This window comes from Plecotus auritus (genome assembly GCF_963455305.1).
Source record: "Plecotus auritus genome assembly, chromosome: 2".
Classification (NCBI taxonomy): domain Eukaryota; kingdom Metazoa; phylum Chordata; class Mammalia; order Chiroptera; family Vespertilionidae; genus Plecotus; species Plecotus auritus.
Window position 1 is genome coordinate 208,466,236 of NC_137771.1, and position 21,684 is coordinate 208,487,919.

General features: G+C 37.5%; 1 protein-coding gene across 2 annotated transcripts in view; it reads right to left on the minus strand.

The window, feature by feature from the left end:
• Positions 1–21,684, minus strand: part of MME (membrane metalloendopeptidase) — a 101,255-nt gene that overhangs the window by 42,890 nt on the left and 36,681 nt on the right. For both annotated transcript variants that reach the window (XM_080657832.1, XM_080657833.1), the window contains exons 8-14: positions 18,877–18,942; positions 8,084–8,218; positions 6,085–6,186; positions 3,676–3,812; positions 3,473–3,566; positions 2,195–2,323; positions 1,189–1,287 (exon numbers count right to left, since the gene is read on the minus strand). In XM_080657832.1, the coding sequence (XP_080513958.1) occupies positions 1,189–1,287; positions 2,195–2,323; positions 3,473–3,566; positions 3,676–3,812; positions 6,085–6,186; positions 8,084–8,218; positions 18,877–18,942 (762 nt within the window). The remainder of the gene's footprint in view (positions 1–1,188; positions 1,288–2,194; positions 2,324–3,472; positions 3,567–3,675; positions 3,813–6,084; positions 6,187–8,083; positions 8,219–18,876; positions 18,943–21,684) is intronic.

Below are 21,684 nucleotides of genomic sequence, written 5' to 3' on the forward strand. Positions count from 1 at the left end.
CCTAGAGCATGTAACCTAGACTAAGATGGGATCAGGCAGTGTTTCCTAAAGTCTTTTGACCAAGGGACTCTCTTTTGTGGAACAACTTGCACCTGTTTTGTGACACCACCATGAGAAATGATGATCTAGAACAATTCAATTGCCTACATCAAACAGGACCATGTCACAGAGAGCTAGAACATGAATGAAGCAAATCCAGCCCAAATTTCTGAGGACTTTGTCAGAATAATGAAAATATAAGAAGACTTAAAATCTAGACCTAACCTACTCAGGCCTCTGTGAAGCTGAAAAAGATAGTCCTTTTGATTTAATCCAAAACAGAACTACACTGCAGCTTGACGCTCTTATTATATTAGGTTTTTGAACTCCCTCTGTTATCAGTTCAAAATATGGTCTGTTCTTCTTGCCACCTTAACTACAGACAAATAATCAAGTTGCATGTGAATACTGCTCATAAAGCACATACAGTTGTCACTGGACATGTTGTTCCTTTTAGTTTTATATAGTTAGCAAGATAATGATCATGGTAAATTTAAACCTAAAATTTCCTTAGCAATATCACCTTTCTTCTTTTGCAAAATATTAAAAGTCTCAATAAAAGGGACTATAGGTCACCTTATAAAAGTCAAAAATTGCACCATCTTATATTTGCTTGAACAAAAATACAGTATTTTTTTCTCCCTATATTTTATAAAAAACTAGAGGAGGCATGTTTTAAAAAAATTTAGCTAGAAATTTGCATTACAAATTGAGGACATATTTTTGACATTGTTAGAGGCCTTTTAGCTATACTTCTTAAAAGAAGAAAAATTATGAACCACTAACATCATTTCATTCTTTACTTGTTAACGTAAGATTTTCTTCTTATTTTCTGAAGTCTTCCTTTAAAAAATGTGGAGATCTTCCAACGTTTTGAAATGAACATGGAGAGTAGGAGTTGATTACAAAGAAATAATAAAAAACAGAAATCATAGAAAAAATATTTATCCATAAAAAATGTTCCTGAAAACATTATAATTCTGAAGGAACTTGCTTTTATTTTATGTAATTTTTTTCTCACTGTCTTTGATCAGGTTTTTATTCAAATTCTTATGCAATTCTTGATTATCTTTTTTCCTGAATTGTCTTAAAAATTGGTATTTATTAAAAATTTTTTTCTTTGATAGTTAGCCCTGCCTTGCTTTTTACCTTTTCTTCAGCTCTCTTTTTTGTTTCAGCATCCATCCAAGTCAGCTCATCTAAAGTCTGAATAAAAACTTCCCGGATCTGTGTAATCAAATCCTCAACCTCAAACCAAAAGAACAGAAGACAAATTTAGGCCATTAGTTAATTTTTTATAACACAAATTGAAAGAGACAACAGTGGGTGAAAGCCTGGGGTAGATAAGGGTCAGGAACAGGGTGGAAAGGGTAAATGGGGGGGGGGGGGATATCTGTAATACTTCCAACAATAAAGATAAATTAAATTTTTTTTAATTTAAAAAGCTATAATCTATCTTTACTAGTATGTGATTTAATAATATATTAATAAATATAAATTTATAGGCAGACTATGACCTAAACAAATGGATATAGTAGTATGTGAAAAATTATATTTTTAAAGCAACATTGTTTTTATCAATACTTATGATTAAATAGGTATTATATCTATACATTAATCAAAAATCATGTTAAGAATGCACTGGTTTCCACTATCATAAAAGAAGAATTAACGTAAAATATTAGCTGTCATTACCATTTGTAACTTAGTAAAGCATGAAGCAGCATTTCAATAGATTATTTCACCATATCTTCAGGCTGCATTGCTTTCGTGTCAGTAACAATGAAAAATAGAGTACCTTTCTTACACTTCAACTAAACCTGGGTTTACTTTCTAGGTTTTTAAGAAAACACGAATTCTTGGTCAATTTTGCTAACAGAAGAGTTTAGAAATGACTATATCACTAGAACATGTGACTGTTTCCAGAACCTACTGCTTCTGGAAAAAGGACAGTTGCCTTTGGATTAAATAATATTAGGATCAGAAACATAACCAGACCCTTAAGAGAGGGAGGATGAGATTTACTGGGAAGTAATGGCAAATTATGATCCAGAGGTTACCTGACAGTTAATAAAATTTTAGCCCAATTATGGACCTACTAATTGCCCATCCATGCAAACAAGTGAGTGATAGTGTGCTGTGCTCAAAACATTACCACGTGTTTACTGTCTCCAGCAAATGCAGCTTGCACATAAAGCCTTCCCACTGCGCTGTCCATGTTCGCATTGACAAAGTTTGCACAACGTCTCCAAGCTGCTATTTCTGATGTTGTGCCATAAAGGGCCTAAGGGAGAGAAAAAGGAAATGGCGTTTGATCAGGAGTAAGACGGGGGAGCACGATCAGAACACAAATCTCACAGGACTCGCTATTCTTTACGTCTCCTAAGTTCTTGCAATAGTCACTGCTTCTCCTCACAAGGCACGTTGTCCTTGCCGATGATAAAATGCAATCCCATTGGATTGTTTGCTTACATACGATCTGAAAATAAGGTATATTTTCAGTACCTGTCCCAGTAGAACTGCAGGCTACTACAAGTTAACATCCTTCTAGACAGCTTTAGGAAAAAAGCAACCCAAAAAAACCCTCCCAAACAAAAAATAACGCCATTACCTCTGCATAATCATAAACGTGAAGTAATGTTCAAATAAACGTCATAATGAGAGAAATCTGCTATACAAAAAGGCACATTCCTGTTTGTTGAATGTTTTAGCTGAACTTCCAGCACTTAGAAGAAATATATGTGTATAAATTTAAGTACCAATAAGAGGACTAACTTAGGTAAGGGAAATTTAGCAAAATACCAATTTTACATTCTTTAATTTTAAAAATGTGTATTTTCTTTTAAAGGGTAAAAACACAATTTCAATCAGAAAGTTATTTCTTTTCCATGACACCAACCAATACTGGACACCAACTATTCGCTAGAATTTCTCCTTTCTCATCCTTCCTGCCCTCGCCCTCTCACAACTCAAATGATGTTTGTTTAAATGTAGGCACGGCCCAATAAAAGGCTTTAAGGTTGTCTCCAGGTAGGTGTTAGTGGATTGTCCACCTCAACGTACTCCATCTGTGTGTAAATCTAGTGTGCTACGAACACCTGAAAAATCAAGTTAATTGCGATATCCCTGCGATTAATTTTAACGCCACACAAACACCAAGCCAGTATGTTTGTTTCATGAACTGCTCACATAACCAAATGCATATCCTCCCATGGCATTTCAATCACGATGCCACAGTAGACAAACATAAGATGGCAAATCCATAAAAACTGGCTTTTCCAGACATCATAGCCTAAACATGGGTAAAATAAGCAACAGTTGGCATTTTGTCTCTTGGCCAAGTTCACCACATTCTAGCAGTATACATGGCACCTTCATAACCATGTGTCTCTTTATGTTTTAAGTCTTAAGAAAAGAGAGATTGTATCTTCACCTTGCGGAAAGCATTTCTGGACTCCTTGTAGGTTCTGCTGAGGCTGCTTACAAGATCCATTATGAACCGCCAGGACATTAAATTTTGAAGATCTCTGTATAAAAAAACCCACCACCCAGCAACAAAAAAGATGAGGCTGCAAAGCTTCTAAAGAGTGATATTAAATGTAAACTCTGAGGACATGGGCACTCTGACATACTTACCTGGCAGAGTATTTGGTAAGAATGAGCTTAAGTTTGGTTAAATATTCTGGAGCATAAACAACCACATCTTCCTCATTTGTAATTTTAATATCCACAGTAGACATAATTTCATTTGTGAAATTGGACCAGCTGAATGGCTGGAAAAAAGCAGGCACAAAACATTCAGTAATTAGGAATTTCTCTTCTTGATTCCAACACCCAATTATGTTCAGGGGTCAGACATAGTTAGGGCGTCAGCTGCAGCACAATATAATTATCACACATATCCAGTCTGATACTTGTATGGGATTTTCCCTCAATTGCTTCAATTGGTTTTGAATAAAAATTAATTCGGCAGCGTGGTTATTTTGATAGAATTAAACCAACCATTTAAGAACAAAAGCAAAGCCTGTAAATGTAGAGAAAATACAGTTAGAAATTAGGCTCAGTGTCATCTTCTTGGTCTAACCAATATGAAATAGAAGAAAATGTTAGCTTTAAAATTTATGCAAAAATTTAAATGGGTATAAAGTGTTTATCTTTTAAAAGTGGGTTTTAATAAACAATCCACTCAGCTGGCGTGACTCAGTGGTTGAACTCAGCTGGCGTGACTCAGTGGTTGAGCATCGACCAGGTCACGGTTTGATTCCTGGTCAGGGAACATGCCCGGGGTTTTGGGCTCGATCCCCAGTGGGTGTGGGGCGGCGGGAGGGGGGGGGGGTGTGCAGATATAGGAGACAGCTGATCAATGATTCTCTCTCATTACTGATGTTTCTATCTCTCTCCCTTCATCTCTGAAATCAATAAAAAATATATTTTTAAAAAATAAATGAGTAATCCATTAAAACACAGTAATATATCTCCGTGAAGATCCTTCAGTAAATGAAAGCACATTAGTTACATCAGAGGTTCAATGAAGTTATAGATGCACCACAGAGGGTCCAACGAAGCCAAACAGAACACTGTCAATATAAGGTCTATAGGCATGCAGTTTTACTCTTCAGAAGCTAGGTTTGGAGTTGCCAAAAGATGGAAGCTTGTCTTTTTAAAATGGGAATTGTGGTTATTCAACTACCAGTGGATATAAGGAAAAACAGCAGAAGTGGAGATCCTGCACGTTTTGCTGAAATGCCACATTTCAGTGCTTAAGAATGTTTAAAATTACCAATATTTTAGGCTCTGGGGTTATACAGATAAGTATATACTATGCTGATCACTTTCTAAGTATGAAGTGCGATGTTCTTTTCTTGATTTCCTTTGGTGGTTTGGATCATTCTTTCAAAACATACTTATTAGGCACTTTACAGCATGGGTGGACCTGGAGAGCATTATGGTAAGTGAAATAAGCCAGAGAAAAAGAATATCATATGATTTCACTCACATGTGAGATCTAATTAACAAAGTGGTCCAACAAGCAAGATAGAGACAGATTCACAGATAGAGAGCAGGCTGATAGCTGTTGGAGGGGAGGTAACTGGGGGGTGGGGCTGGGGCGAGGTAGAGGGATTGAGCAAAAAAGGAGGGAAAAAAGAGAAAAAAACTCATGGACATGGACAACAACGTGGTGGTTATCCCGGGGAGAGGGCGTGGGGGAGGTGGAGGAGGGTATAGGGGAGATCAATGGTGATGGACAGACTTGACTTGGAATGGTGAACACACAATACAGTGTACAGATAATGTGTTATAAAATTGTGCATCTGAAACCTGTATATTTTGTTAACCAGTGTTGCCCCAATAAATTCAATTTAAAAAGTTCTGTGAGAAATTCCTAACTGGAAAGGTTATGCTTTTTAAAAGTCCCTTTTTATTATAATTATTGCCAAAGCAAATCCATCACTGAATGTAGTCATTTGCAGATTTTCCCATGGATGTTGTTTTATTTTCCGATTGTGTGCCACAACTAATACACAAATACACATGAATAGCCTCCCAAAGAGATAATTACATACTAGCTAATGAATTACTACTAAGCAAAAAAATGTCAACTGCTGCTTATAAATGGAATCTGTGAGACAGTTTTCTTATTTCTTGTGTTCTATTTCTCAGTTATTGCTCTGAACACCTTGTAGATGCCTTGATACTTTTATTATCTGACTGTCCAACTCTGATGGCTATATAATGGTCTTTTTGAAGGATTTTAAGTTTAATATTTTCCAAACCCCTTTCTATGATCATTCCCACCATTATTGCATAGCTGCCTTGAAAAGGACTTTTACTTTTAAAATCACCTCTAACTAAATATAATAGTTTCAAATCGTTATTTTTTTTCCTGGTCCTGTCATGAAGTCAGCTGGTCAGTGTCATCTAAATTCATTTAATATTCAATTTACTTCAATAAATAAGAAATCACTGAAGTTTAAGAAACTGTATTTCAATGTTAGAAGTTTTAGAAATGGCACAATAAGAGAGTACATAAAACTTGCTACTTACCTTCCCATTGATCTCTAATGAAAAGTTATTTTGGACCTGGGATAATTTCATCTTGTTATAAAGAAGCATTGGATCATTTCGATCTTCAGGTTTAGCTGAAGCCTATGAAATTAAATTTTGATCATTATTTTAGAACTAAGAATTTTTTAGAAAAACATTATACTTAAGGAAAAAAGGAATATGGGATAGGTGAATATACTTTAAGTTCTACTCTATACTTATTTTGTAATTTATTTTGTCATATCAAAAAGGAAAATTAAATTTAAGAGATTTTAAATATATTCAGTAACAATTATCAAGATTTGGATGTAGTACTGACAGCCAATATTTTTATATTTTTGAGAATGGCCAAGCCACATAAGCAATATGTGGCCTGCTTCCTTCTGTGGTTAATAGCCAGCTCAGTTGTGTCTGTTTCACATTATAATAATTGTTTTGAATATAGTCATCTCCAATTTATCATGCAAATTCTGTCTCCCACCCCCCACCACTATTATTCAGTGTCCAAGTTATAATTCAGACAGGAAAAAAACCCACCTCACAGTGGTTTCTGCAAGAATTTAAAGCAAATAAAACAGAGAAAACTCATGTGTAGGTTGCAAGGTATCTGAGGAGTGCTAGCACTTTGTACTTCTGTGACTAAGCTCCCATCCTGCCTAAGCAGTTTACTGCTCTATACTCAACCATATCCAGCTTTTTTTCACTGAATCACAAAAAAAAAAGAAAGAAAGAAAGAAATGCAATGACATACCCCTCTTCCCCCCAGCTAGTGGCTGAAATGAATTAAACTGGGAATTGTTTCTCAGAGACAATGGCTCTCATTTCCCCTTTAAGTCACTTATTTATGCCTTTATTTTCAAAATTATTTATTGAACATCTCCCTCATGCAAAAATAAGCTGGACACTGTTAGAGACACACAGATGATTCAAAGGTGACTAAGCTACCACCCAGACCTCAGAGTCTAAGAGAAGAGAGAAAATATAGACACAAATAATTTTGAGATCCAACTATTAAAGAGCTGAGGCTGATCCAAGGATAATATGGTCTGGGAAGGTTCAAGTGGTAAAAACCTAGGGCAATAAACTGTTCTCTAATAATTCTGTGTTCAACACAGAGCCACGTGTAACCCAACGATCTTCCACTCATCCTGCTGTAGCTCCAAGCAAAGTCTGGCTCTGTCTGGAGATTTTTGGTTTCATGTGGCCCTAGGAAAGCTAAAATTGTCCTCAAAGATCTCCAGTCTTCAAGATTCTGATGGCAGCATTAGGTCAATGGGATGTAGGAGAGCAGGCTGTTGTTTGCAATGTCAGCAAGAGCTCTGTGGAGACTAGGCTGAAACCAAACTTGGGTTCAATCAATTACTCTGATGTTGCTTCACCAGAATTCACTCACTTGAGACTACAGACCCAGTCAGACAAGAAAATGCAAACTCAGACTCCAAGAGTTCACCTGCCACTAGAGGAAATTCATGAAAATACCCTTGTGCTCTGCTGGTAAACTCTTCCTGTGAGATCTCCCCTCCTGAGCTGAGCAGCCTGGCAGTCTGAACTCGGTGACATCACACAGTCATGCAGCCATGTTCAGGGTTAATATTTCTTAGCCAAGGGATAGAGATAATCTTTTAAGTAAAATTGTGCCTATCAAGACTAAAACAGCTTTACTCAACAGTTAGCAATCAAGTGTGTCTTGAGTCTCAAGGGCATCTCAACAACAGTTTGGCTGTAGTTAGAATTTTGATGTAATCCACTTATAATAGGTAATTAAATGTACCTAGTTTACTATTTGTCAAACTTAGTATGTCTCCTGGATGTTGGAAACCCAGTTTACTATAAAATTCTAGTTTCAAGGGTCCTCTAAAAGTTAATGATCCTTTACTAAGCTATGCATTTTTATCACTTGGTTAAAGTGTTGTACATTTCACCCTTAAAATGTAATAGAGAGAAAAAGAAAGAAAAAGTAGTTAATGTTATTCAGTGTATCAGAGATAATGTGTTTTACATTGGCAATTTCTTTTTCCAATTCCATAACTTTATTCATTTCCAGAGAAAGCTGGTTTTCATCTATGGGCAGTCCTCTTTCCTGACGTATCAATTTGGCCACAGAAATCATAAAATCCACATATGCTGTACAAGTCTGCAAGAAACAAATAACAGTAAATTGCTGGCAAAACTTCTAAATATACATCACAGTACTTTAACGTAAAATTTTATTTCCCATTCAATATTAATTTCCAGTAACAGATAAAGCACAATAAAATAAATACACTTTCCTAGAAAATCAATGTGCCATATGTATATAGCTATTCATGAAGACATGGCCACAAATTCTTATTAATATTATCAGGATATCTTTATACCTTTATATCTGTTTCCTCTGGCCAACCAGTATTTCTTTTTTTAAATGAGACTGTGTTCTCATGAGCTCCTCCAACGTAAACCTGTGGGTTTTAGTTAATTCCATAGTTGGCTCCCATTACTATGAAATTTCTAAGATTCCATAGATTTGGATATCAGCTTTCTTCTAAGAATTCAAGTTCTTTGCATTTTATCCTTCACATACATTTTAACTTTGTGAAGGTAAGCTAGTTAAATTATCAAACGTTTATAGAATATATCAATGCCTTCTTCAAGTTCAGAGTGTCATCAACTCCAGGAAATTGAATGCCATTTTCATAAATCTCAACCTATTGCCATTTAGCCATTATTTAACTATCAGCAAGTAAAATAAATGATGAGCCCACCTCATGAAAATTCTCTCAAACTCAAGTTCCCAGCACCAACTGGATGACAAACAACCATGATTGCAGAAGCCACACAATTTAGATCAATCAGCACTGCTATTTCTCTACTAACTGTTCACCAGGTAGATACAACTGAAGGCTATTCAGTGCTTAACACTTCCACCGTTTCAAGAGAGTTTTATATCCCTTCTCATTTATGATCAATGATAGGGCTATGTTACATTCATCTGAATTTACAGTGATTCATTAAGAGGATTAAACATAAAACTCATGGAAGAACCTCAGCAAAATGTGCAGTTATTATCAATTTTAAAGTCAAGAGGACACTTTTAAGTAAGGTTTAGATACTAGCATTCCATGACCTTTATTAAACGCTAAGCAAACAGTTCCCTGGGGAGAGGGTTCTCTTTTCCATGGATACCTCGTGATGCTGGGATGTCTAGCTAGCATCTCTATCTATGGATTTGACACTCAATAAAACAAACTATGAGATTTTTAACACAGACTCAGCTGTGAGTCTATGTTAAAAATCTAATCACTAAGGTACAGGATAATAGAATGGTTTTATGTGTATTCTTGTGAATTCCATTCTTTTCCTACTCAAAGATAATCAGAATTCTTGTTTCACTTTGAAATAAACAAATATGTCTGAGTTAACACCTAATGGGACCAACTATTCCAAAATCTAAGCATGCCATGTTTTTTAATTAACTGTATTTCAAATCATATAAATTCATCTGCATTCATCAGGAAATTGCTACTGACTATGAAAATGGTAATTTGAATTTTTCAATATCAACCTACTGACATTGGTTTTCACTCTATGAGATTTTTTTTGTTAATAAAATAAGAAAATAATAACAAGAATGATCTCTTGCACTTTGCTGACTCTGCAAACTTATTCTACTCTAGTAACTTCATTCTTATAGATGTATCTAAAGACTATGGGCCTGGCCAGTGTGGCTCAATGGTTGAGCCTTGACCTATTAACCAGGAGGTCACGATTCAATTCCTGGTCAAAGCATATGCCTGGGTTGCAGGCTCAATCCCCAGTGTGGGGCGTGCAGGAGGCAACTGATCAATGATTCTCTCTCACCATTGATGTTTCTATCTCTCTCTCCCTCTCCCTTCCTCTCTGAAATCAATTAAAATATATTTTTAAAAAAGACTATGGAACTCGGCCTAAGGTAAGCACAGATGGAATCACTGGCTTCTGCGATGCTTAAATATTTAATACAGTTACATGGAATGCACTACTTCCTTTAATGAACTTCATTACTTGGCAACTATTCCAATGTGAATGATTGTAGCATGTCTTAATATCTTGATTATCTTTTCCAAATTTATATAGGAGCTGTCAGAATGCAGGCTTATTGCTGCTGTTAAATCCTTTCTATAAGAGATGATTCTACCTTAAGGTTTTAATTTCCTCCCTCAAGATACTTGTAGATATATAAAATGCCAAGTGACTGTAATTGTCATGATTTGAGGGAAAAGTAATTAACACATTGTAAAATTTAAATAATATGCTGGTCAGAATATTTTTAAAATTAAAATTCAGTTTTTGTGTGTGTATCAGTGAGAGCAATTAGTTATTAGGACAAGGGCTAAAGTCGGCTATCTTTTTTGAGTTCTAAGACAACCTTGTTCAAGCTTTAATATAGTGAATCTGGTGAAAAAGAAACCCTAAATATCTAAATATTTATGCAGCTCTTCTTTTAAAAATAAAACACTGGCCAGTGTTGCTCAGTGGTTGAGCATCGACCTATGAACCAGGAAGTCACTATTCCATTCCAGGAGGGGGGCACATGCCCAGGTTGCAGGCTCGATCCCCAGTGGGATTGTTTCAATCTCATTACTTATAGCCTTTAAGGTAGTAGTGTGGCCTTAAGTCATCTTCAGATAATCAGAATACCTCATAAATCAGGTTCTTTAACAAGAGAGGGCAGCATGAGAGGCTCCTTGATGAACCCATTTTGAGATCAGTTCCTTTGCCATGACATTTAGAAAGTTCTAGTTATTTCCAGGGAAAGAAAGCTTCACACGAGAAGGGCCACTCAGATAAACCAAACTGGTAAATCATGTCAATTTTTAGTGTATGTATTTGTACAGCCTTCTGCCTAATATTTGGCCTATACGATACTGAGTTAACAATTTTAGATTACAAGCCTCTGGAATAAAATAGTGTTTATCTAGTCTTGTTTGGCAATGTATGTCATGCACATGAGCTGGCTTAATTAATACTTTTAAATGAGATTTGCTCTCGGCTGTTTTCATAGAATAGCATTGTCTGGAAGGAAAGCTAGATTGAAAACTGAGAAACAGGAAAATTATAAGATGGGCTATAGTAGCTATTTCTCCTCTGTCTTCTTATAACAGAACCTCTATTCTGTTTCCTGTTGGTAGGATTGTCAATCAAAAGGTCTCCCTTCCTGAAACATGGAGATTAGTTGACCCTACCAACTAGTTAACTCAGTTTCCTGAACACAGTGGCTGGTTGAAGAGCAAATGTCTGAGATAGGGTCAATCGGGGTCCTTTTCTCAGAATTTGATAGACATAAGGAGAGATGGAATTTCTCTTTTTCTGGATTGTGAAGCTACCAATGGTTATCTTTTGATGCCACATGGAGACAGAGTTCTAGAAAAAGAAACCAACACAAAAGAAAATAGAACCTTGAGAATGAGTAAAGAAGAGATAAGATGACTTAATTGAACCCCTGCAACTACCATGACTGATTTATCCCTAGAGCTTTACAGTCAAGTGAGACAAACAAAAACATTTTTTTTTTTTTTTACAATATTTAAGTTCATCCAAGTAGGTTTTACTGCTTACAATGAATGTTCCTTGCTCTTCTAATCTATGACTTTTAAGCAAGTCATTTTATTTTTTGGGTCTCTGTTCCCAATTTAGTTGGACTAAATCCTTTAATGTCCCATTTGACTCTTAAGAGTCTCTGCCTGAATAACCTTAATTATTTAAAGAAAATGTACGATTCTGTCATGTAAAAATTATAAGAATATAAATCTTTGGGTTTCTATTGCCTTAGGGTATGTTTCCTTTTTAAGTGAGAGGTAAAGTACAGAAAACGAAAAAGGAACTGAGACATTTAAGTTTAGAACAATAACAAGAGGGATACAACAAGCATTTCTCAAAAGATAACATTTATAACAGCCAGAATAATAGCACATAATAAGTTTGAAAGGCCTTTTAACAAGAGTAAAGTAGGCTTTGTTTTAAAGGAAGGAGGCCCAATATAGTTTTTGAGAAAAAAATGCATTACCTACTTTCATTATTTAGTGGTGTCACGAAACAAGGTATTTTACTTGTGCTGTGATATGGTTTAAATGCCATATCAAAACACAAAAATTTAATTCCTAAGGTATCATAAGTGAACAAATGCTTCTGTGAAGTGAAATGGGCTTTCTTACAATTGTGGGTGCTATGTTCATTGTTTATATGAAGTTTTAGAACTATGAAAGATGATTGTCCAGATGAGCTGGCTATCCCAGAAGGAAGAATAAAAAAGAACCTGGGGGAATGGGATTAAGTGATTATTTGATTTAAAAAAAGATCTTTGATTAGGGTGCTTTGGATTAAAGATGGAGTATGACCCTCCCTTATCTCTAGCTCCTGAGGCATATCTGCACATGCAGATTCCACACCATAGTTTGAGAATCATTGGCTAAGGCAAAGAAGCCAGGCTTCTCTAGTCAAAGACAGCACCTTTTTTGGTAAAAGAAAATGTTGGCAACCTCATGTCAGTCTTCAAAACTTCTGGTGGTTCTTTTCAATAAAATAATGCAAACGTATGAGGCTCACTGAATGTGTAAATATCTCAGGCAAATTGACTGTAGCAGAGTTTGAAATGACGCAAAGGATACATGGTTTTTAATATGTTTACAAGATGCTCAGGCAGTGTATTCTATGAGCTATGGATGCCCTAGAGTTTACACATCCTTAAGAATCAAGGTAAGGAACTAGGAAGGGCCCCTAATGAAACTGGGTTCTTCTCTTTTCTTTTTCTTTCCTCTCTTCCCTTCCAACTCCCCCCTCAACCATTCATCTACTGACCTACAATATTTATTTGATAATTACTAAGGACCAGAAACTGAGCTGGGACTAAAGCCAAGGATAAGTGAGATATGACACTGCTCCCACTAAGGTTACAGTTTTCTAGAAAAAAAAGAAGACATTAAGTAAAAACATCTACAGAAACCCATGTGCTATAGGAACATATACTGTAGGTGTTTTCATCTAGTTAAAAGTTCCAAGAGGAAGCAAAATTTAAACTCAGATTTAAAGAGTAAAGGGAGAGAGAAACCAAGATGGCGGCATAGGTAAGCACCTAAACTGCTGCCTCGCACAACAATTTCAAAACTACAACTAAAAGACAGAACGGACACCATCCAGAACCACAGGAAAGCTGGCTGAGTGAAAATTCTACAAATAGAAGGAAAGGGAAAAGCTCACAGAGAATTGGAGGTATGGCAAAGGGTCTTTGTGCGCGCAGAGAGGAAGGGCGGCTGAGAGCCTGGCTGACTTTCTCTGGCGGAAGGGGGAAGGAAGCCGCTGACCGCACTGAACCCCAGTTCTGACTGCACTGAACCCCAGTCCCGGGCGAAACCCCATGGACCCAGGCTCATACAGGGGGAGTCTGGACTGTCAGCTAGAGAGAGAGGCACCCGGAGACTCGGAGACCCGGGGGAGACCCAGGGGAGCCCCGGTGGGCAGGGGTCTGGAGGCGCGCGCGCCAGTGTGCACAAAGACTGCGGAGGTTGCCACAGGCTTTCCCTAGCAGAAGGGAGTCAGAAGCTCCTGACTGCACTGAACCCCAGTTCCAGGTGAGCCCCTGGGGACCCACGCTCTTACGGGGGGGAATCTGGACTCTCGGGCGGAGACTCGGGAGCCGGGGAAGGCAGAGGTCTGCAGGCACGTGCATCCCAGTGTGCACAAAGGCTGCAGAGGTTGCCACAGGCTTTCCCTAGTGGAAGGGAGTCAGAAGCTCCTGACTGCACTGAGCCCCAGTTCTGACTGCACTGAACCCCAGTTCCAGGCGAGCCTCTGGGGACCCACGCTCTTGTGAGGGGAATCTGGACTCTCAGGCAGATGCTCGGGAGCCGGGGAAGGCAGAGGTCTGGAGGAGCGCGCACGCGCAAGGGCAAGGCTGACTGGAAGCTAAGACTGTCTGCTCCACCCTGAGACTCCACCCCATCCAAGCTGAGCACAGAGGCTATTGCAATTTGGCAAGTCTAATCCTATAAGGTTGTCTCCAGCACCGAACTTCTCCCAGTGTACACACAGCTGATCCTCACAGCCAACTGGCCTGGAGGTCAATTCCTCCCAGTGATACCAACAACAATCAAGACTTAACTACAACAAGGCTATACACACAGTCCACAAAGGGGTGCACCAAGAGTGTCCACCTCAGGTTAACTGGGGAGGCCGACCCACTGGGCCATATAGGAAATCTAGCACACAAAGTTACCCTACCAACTCAGGGAAGCAGTGAAAATGCGGCATCAAAGAAACAGATCACAAACAAAAGAAATGGAGGAAAACAAACGATTGGATATAGAATTCAAAACCACGGTTATAAGGCTTTTCAAGAATATCCTAGAAAAGGCTGATAAATATAACGAGACCCTCGAAGATATGTAAAAGGACCAACTAGAAATTAAACATACACTGACTGAAATAAAAAATATTATACAGAGACCCAACAACAGACTAGAAGAACACAAGAATCAAGTCAAAGAATTGAAATACAAAGAAGCAAAAAACACTCAACAGAAAAAGCAAAAAGAAAAAAAAATCCAAAAAGTTGAAGATAGTGTAAGAAGCCTCTGGGACAACTTCAAGTGCACCAACATCAGAATTATGGGGGTGCCAGAAGAAGAGAGAGAGCAAGATACTGAAAACCTATTTGAAGAAATAATGACCCAAAACTTCCCCCACCTGGTGAAAGAAATAGACTTACAAGTCCAGGAAGCCCACAGAACCCCAAACAAAAGGAATCCAAAGAAGACCACACCAAGACACATAATAATTAAAATGACAAGAGCAAAACACAAAGAGAGAATATTAAAAGCAGCAAGAGAAAAACAGTTAATTACCTACAAGGGAGCACCCATACGATTGTCAGCTGACTTCTCAACAGAAACTATGCAGGCCAGATGGGAGTGGCAAGAAATTTTCAACGTGATGAATAGCAAGAACCTACAACCAAGATTACTCTACCCAGCAAAGCTATCATTCAGAATTAAAGGGCAGATAAAGAGCTTCACAGATAAGAAAAAGCTAAAGGAGTTTATCACCACCAAACCAGTATTATATGAAATGCTGAAAGGTATTCTTAAAGAAGAGGAAGAAGAAAAAAGTAAAGATAAAAATTATGAACAACAAATACATATCTATCAACAAGTGAACCTACAAATCAAGTGAATTAAAAACCTGAGGAACAGAATAATCTGGTGAATATAATAGAATCAGGGGCATAGAAAGGGAGTGGACTGATAATTCTCAGGGGAAAGGGATATGGGGGGGTTCAGGAAGAGACTGGACAAAAATCATACACCTATGGATGAGGACAGTGGCGGGGAGGTAAGGGCAGAAGGTGGGGTGGGAACCGGGTGGAGGGGAGCTATGGGGGGGAAAAGGAGAAACAATTGTAATAATCTGAATAAAGATTTATTTTTTAAAAAAAATAAAGAGTAAGGGGAAAAGAGAAGAGAGCTGGGCAGGTGGCATGTGTGTGTGAAATGTTCCTGGTAAAGGAAATAGCATCTCTAAAAACCTATAAGCAAGAAAATCCATGAAGTCCAGTGGTACACTGATACAATATTAAGTTTTCTTCCAGCTTTATAATGTCTCCACAACATATCTTCACTAGATATTATGTTGTTATCCTATCCTTTCACCATTTTTTTTTTCATGAAACAATAAAACATAGAGGAAAATACTTAAAAGGGTTGACTTATTTCAGAGATAGTGGGGTAGCTGAAAAACTAAAATTAACTTTTATTTGAAATCTGACTGGGGATGATGAGGAAATTAAGTAAGGAATTTCAGGTGGTAATAATTGGGGAAAAGTAGCAAATATTATGAGGCAAATAAGGAAAAATTTGATTTTCCCCCCATGGCTAAACACATTCACTCCCCCTTCTCCCCAAACCAACCAAAAGAATGGATTTTAAAAGAGGGGGAGGGTACAGAAATATTCTAGGAATCATCCATTTCCAGGATAATAATTAGGTTTTATCTCATATGCCAACTGCCTTCAACTGGAAAGAAGTTGCTTGGAACGTGGAGCACTGAGTTGAGAAGTATTCTGCAGTCTGAAGTTAGCAAGAAAGAGTGTGAAGACCAAATAGCCATAGTTATGGAAGGGCGTCCAGGCAGCAAGATGCTGTGTGTTTGCTAGTCTAATCCAGATCATTGGAGGGCATCTAATTTGAGCTGATAGTAACTTCTGGGCTGTGCATGCTACTGAGTTCTCTAAATCATTTTCTCATTTAAAGAACTCTATTAGTGCCCTAGCTGGTTTGGCTCAGTGGATAGAGCATCCGCCTGTAGACTGAAGGGTCCCGGGTTTGATTCCAGTCAAGGGCACATGCCCAGGTTGCGGGCTCAATCCCCAGTAGAGGGTGTGCAGGAGGTAGCCGATCAATTATTCTCTCTCATTATTGATGTTTCTATCTCTCTCTCTCCCTCTCTGAAATATTTTTTTTTTAAAAAAAAGAGTAAAAAAGAACTCTACTAGTATGAAGGACTACTCTTATGAAGTTGGAATGATGCAATGGAAGGAGCAATAGATAAGGACAAAAGTTCTACCTGGGGTTCTGCTACTGTTTTGCTGAGTGTTTTGGGATAACCCTCTGAGTTTTAGATGTCCACTCATAAACTCTATAAACATAATATATTACTGTTCCTAGATTTGATCCTACTCTGTTATTTATCTACAAATATAGTATTTCCCGAACTGTGGTAGAGATTGCTTCTTTTTAGTAATAGAACCTTCCTCCCCAAAACTGAATTTTAATAAGGCACATATACATGTCTACCCAGCTTAAGACTACATTTCCCAGCCTCCTTAAAATTTAGTTGTGGCCACATGACAATGTTCTAATCAACGGAATGAATACAACTTCTGCATCACTTACACAAAAAGAAATAATTTGTCTACCAATCTCCTTTTCTTTTCCCTGTGGCCTGAAATGTGAACCAGGCACCAGTGAATCAACCTTGACCAGTTAGACTCATATAAAACACTATCAAGGTCAAAGATCAAAGGTAGCTGTGTTCCTGGCCATTCACATGGAACAGAGGTTCCTACCTCACCTAGACTCTCTGCCTACCTTTGGACTGTAACAAGAAATAGAAATAAACTTCTCTCTTATTTGAGCTCCAGTATTTTCAGGTCTCTTTGTTACTGAAACTTAGCCAGGACCCAACTAATTTATAAACTCAAACAACTCAGGCACCAGGAAGTCAACATAAATCAATGAATCATATAGGTGAGAACGGCTCAAACCTAGAGAACAAGTAACCGACCTAAAGGGGTCTAACTGCTGCCACATGGCAATGAGGCCTAGGGTTTCCAATTCTACTAATTTATCAAGAAATCTGGATTCTCAAGTGAAATCTTCTAACATTTTGAAATATTAGAAACTAATTCAAATTAAAAAAAAAACAAACAAAAACTACAGGTTAAACAAAAATGCCTCTATATCAGACTCAAGCCTATGTCTGCCAATTTGTAACCTGTTCTCAATTATGAGATAGTATTGAATGTAAGATGCACAAATACACCATCATCTTAACAACTGCATTTTGGAATAACAACAGAATGTATTTACCCCATCAAATGTATACACTGACTGCCAAGTATCTTCCTATCAGAAATGTTAAATATAAAAATGTATATTTTTAGGATTAAAAAACTGACATGTTTTTAGGACACAATTCTAAATATGAAAAACATCCCAGTTGATGATGATGAAAGTGTAGTAAAATGAGCCAAAATTCCTCAATCACCATCAACTCTGCAATAGGAAGCAGCTGGACAGCTTATAAAGCCAATAGCTGCAACCCACACAGTAACTAGATTGCAATGAACTCAAATCCCACACCCACATGATTATGCTATTAAGTGTGGCCTTTTATATCTTTCCCTTCATTTCAATATTGTGTAGCCACTCAAAAAGATACTTTACAGTGAATTTATTCCATGTTATTTGAACTAAATTACACAAAATAAATGTTTAGCATCAACATATTTAGCTAATAATTTTCAGCCACATCACTACACTGTGATCATCAAAGGTAAACTTAACTTACTTTGAGCTACAAAATAATTATGAAGACATTATTTATAGAACCAACATCTTCCCAAAATATCTAATAATATGTCACATTGCCGAGTGGTCTTCTGTTGTTCCTTTACATCAATAAAAAAGAGCACATAAACGTCAGCCTGAGGGAGGTAAGGCTGGGGGACGAAAAGAAGCACTCCAGAGCATCCATCAGTTCTATGGAGTATGACGCCTCTTGGCTACCTGACCAATGTTAGAGTCAGAAGGTGGCTGCAAAAGTTTGTCTGATCCTGGTGCCCTAGGTAGTCCACTGAAAGTCAAATCAGAAGGCTCTGGAAGGGTGCCACAGAGTAGGACGTTCTCATACTGGACCATGCTTCAGTCCTCCTTGATATTGCCCTAGACTGATCCGTTCATTTTGCAAATGATCCAATTAATAGGGGAATTAAAGCATTTGAAATTGACTTCTCAAAATAGGTCATAGACAAATACTGAAAATCAAGACACAAATAAGGAATTTAAAATTTCCTTGTTTCTTAAAATACCTTCATTCTGCTGAGAATATTCATTCTATCAAAGGGAGCTCATGATTGTGTCTGATTTTAAGTGTCTGTCCAGAGTGAAGAACATACACTTGGCCTTAGTACTTTTAATTATTTATAAGTTTACACCTGATGATTCTGTAGATTTATTTTGTTAGTTGCTTTTTTGTTTTTGTTTGTTTGCTTTGTTTTTTTACCTCTTTATATAGTCCAGTGCATTCATAATAGTCTCTGGAGGGGAGGCCAAGTCGAGGTTGGTCAATCTATAAAATAATACACAAAGATGAATACAAACCATTCAGTGGATATAGAACAAGATCGCAGTGTTCTTGCTGTTTATAAGGGTAACAATCACACACTGAGTGAACACATAATTAGGAAATGGTGTTCACACTATGTCAAAGTATTAGAGTGATGGGTGATAGATAATGTGGAAGATTGTGCTGCAGATAATTGAGAAAAAACAAAGAAAACTTGAACAGAAAATATACCGGTGAGGATTTTAACACAGAACAGAAGGTGCAGGTGGACAAAAACATGTCAGAATCTAGGATAGAGGAGTTTCTAAATTACACATTTATAGGCCATTCTACTTCCTGAGATTCTAACATGTGTGCCTGGGGGACATTCTCTTCTACCCCAGCCCTTAAATGAGATGGAATAAAAATAAAAGGTGGGAAAGCTCTATGGTAAGTCTAGAACATTTTAGCTTCTGTAATCTTGCCAGAGATTTTTTTTTTTTTTTTTGAGATCCTATGGCCTAGGGCAGTGGTTGGCAAACCGCAGCTCGCGAGCCACATGTGGCTCTTTGGCCCCTTGAGTGTGGCTCTTCCACAAAATACCACGGCCTGGGCCAATCTATTTTGAAAAAGTGGCGTTAGAAGAAGCTTAAGTTTAAAAATTTTGGCTCTCAAAAGAAGTTTCAATCGTTGTACTGTTGATATTTGGCTCTGTTGACTCATGAGTTTGCCGACCACTGGCCTAGGGGAAATGGAGGAGACACCTCCTTGGTTCTCTCCAAAGCTACTCTTCTCTGGACTTCAGCAGACGCCGCTGTGAGCTAAGTGTAAAAGACAAGCTCAGGTCTGCTCTGTGGTGTCCAGTCCATCTTCATACCCCGTGAGAGCGCCACCTGGACACACTCGCAGCTCTGTGAGAATGCTTCCTATGCGCTGCATGGTAAGAAGGTGGGTACAGGGGAAGCTTTTGAGTGAAATGTCTTCGATGCTCAACTAAACTGAGTTTGACATTATCAATCATGGATAAATATTTCTTGGTTTATTATTAATAATAAAATATTTTGAGCCATTGAAGATTAAGAAAAAGAAGAAGAAAATAAGATGGATACAGGGCTCAACCAGAGCATTGATGGGATAAAGTGAGAATCTTCACAGGAAGAGCCAATTCAGCACAAAAGAAACATCACCCAAAGGACTGGATGGAAAGAACCAAAACACATATCCAGAAGGGCCCTGCTCCTTCTCCAACCTTCTGATGCTCCTTAAAAAATACCCTCATGAACAGGTGTCATCATGATGCCTACTTCATGGAGGTACTTGAGGATCAAATGAAAGCAATTATTTATACAGACACACAACTAAAATATTTAGAAAATATAGATATGTAAAAAGAATAAAACAATCCCATCTAAATCATAAAAAAAAAATACCCTCGTGCCCAGCTGGTGTAGCTCAGTGGTTGAGCGTTGAGCCACGAACCAAAAGGCCATGGTTCGATTCCCAGATTCCCTGTGGGGGGGCATGCAGGAGGCAGCTTATCGATGATGTTTCTCTCTCATCGATATTTCTCTCTCTCTCCCTTCCTCTGTCTCTAAAAAAAAAAAAATCAATAAAATATATATATTTTTAAATGTCCTTGTGATGATTATGCAGGATGCTGACATTTGAGAGTCCAAGGAGAGAAGAGAGTCAGATTAAATATCTTTCATGACTTTAACAAATAACCATGAAGTTTATGCAATAGTGACATAAATAGGATTCTGTGACTTGCAACTTTTGAGTTAGTTTATTTTATAGGAGACAAAATAAAAGCTTTATAAATTTTTTTAGTCTGTTCCAAACACACTCATTAAGTATAAATCTCACTTTAAGTGACACCTTAGATAAACCTAATTGAATGACTTACATTAAAAAAAAAATCCAGCCCTAGCTGGTTTTGTTCAGTGGATAAAGCATCAGCCTGCGGACTGAAGGGTCCCAGGTTCGATTCCAGTCAAAGGCACATACCCAGGTTGCGGGCTTAATCCCCAGTTGGGGGCGTGCAGGAAGCAGTCAATCAATGATTCTCTCTCGTTGTTGATGTTTCTATCTCTCTCTCTCTCTCCCTTCTCCTCTGAAATCAATAAAAATATATTTTAAAAAAATCCAGAAGGAAAGGGGAGTGGGAAGTGGGGGCAAGTAGAAGAGGGTATGGGGCGATAAATGGTGATGGGAGGAGACTTGACTTGGAGTAGTGAGCACACAACACAATGTACAGATGAGATATAAAATTGTATACCTGAAACCTGTTTAATTTTATTAACCAATGTCACCCTAATAAATTTAATTTTTAAAAATCTAACAAAGCCATCTGGTAAGAATGGCATCATATTTACCTTAATTGAGAAAAAAGTATAGACATTCTTTAGCAAGAACCACAATTGTGTTCAAAATCCCTTCTCTATTTCTTTTTGGAAGCAATTAGGAATTTCTGGTTTCCAGACCTGCAATCTATGTAAACCAGACTATACTGGTGAACATACAGAGAAACCAGGTGCCTTTTCTAAGTAGGAGGAGTCTAAAGATTTTCATTTCTTATTTATTTTATGAAAGGAGAAAGCATTTTAAAAAAGGAAGCAGAAAGGAGAAATGAATGTCTATAACACAGCATTAAGAAAATATTTTCAAAATATAATGGGGAATCCAGATATCAGGGATGGAGCATTAATGTATTACCTCCTTGCCCATGCAATTCAAATGAGAATGGGTGTTATTTCTAAGTATTAA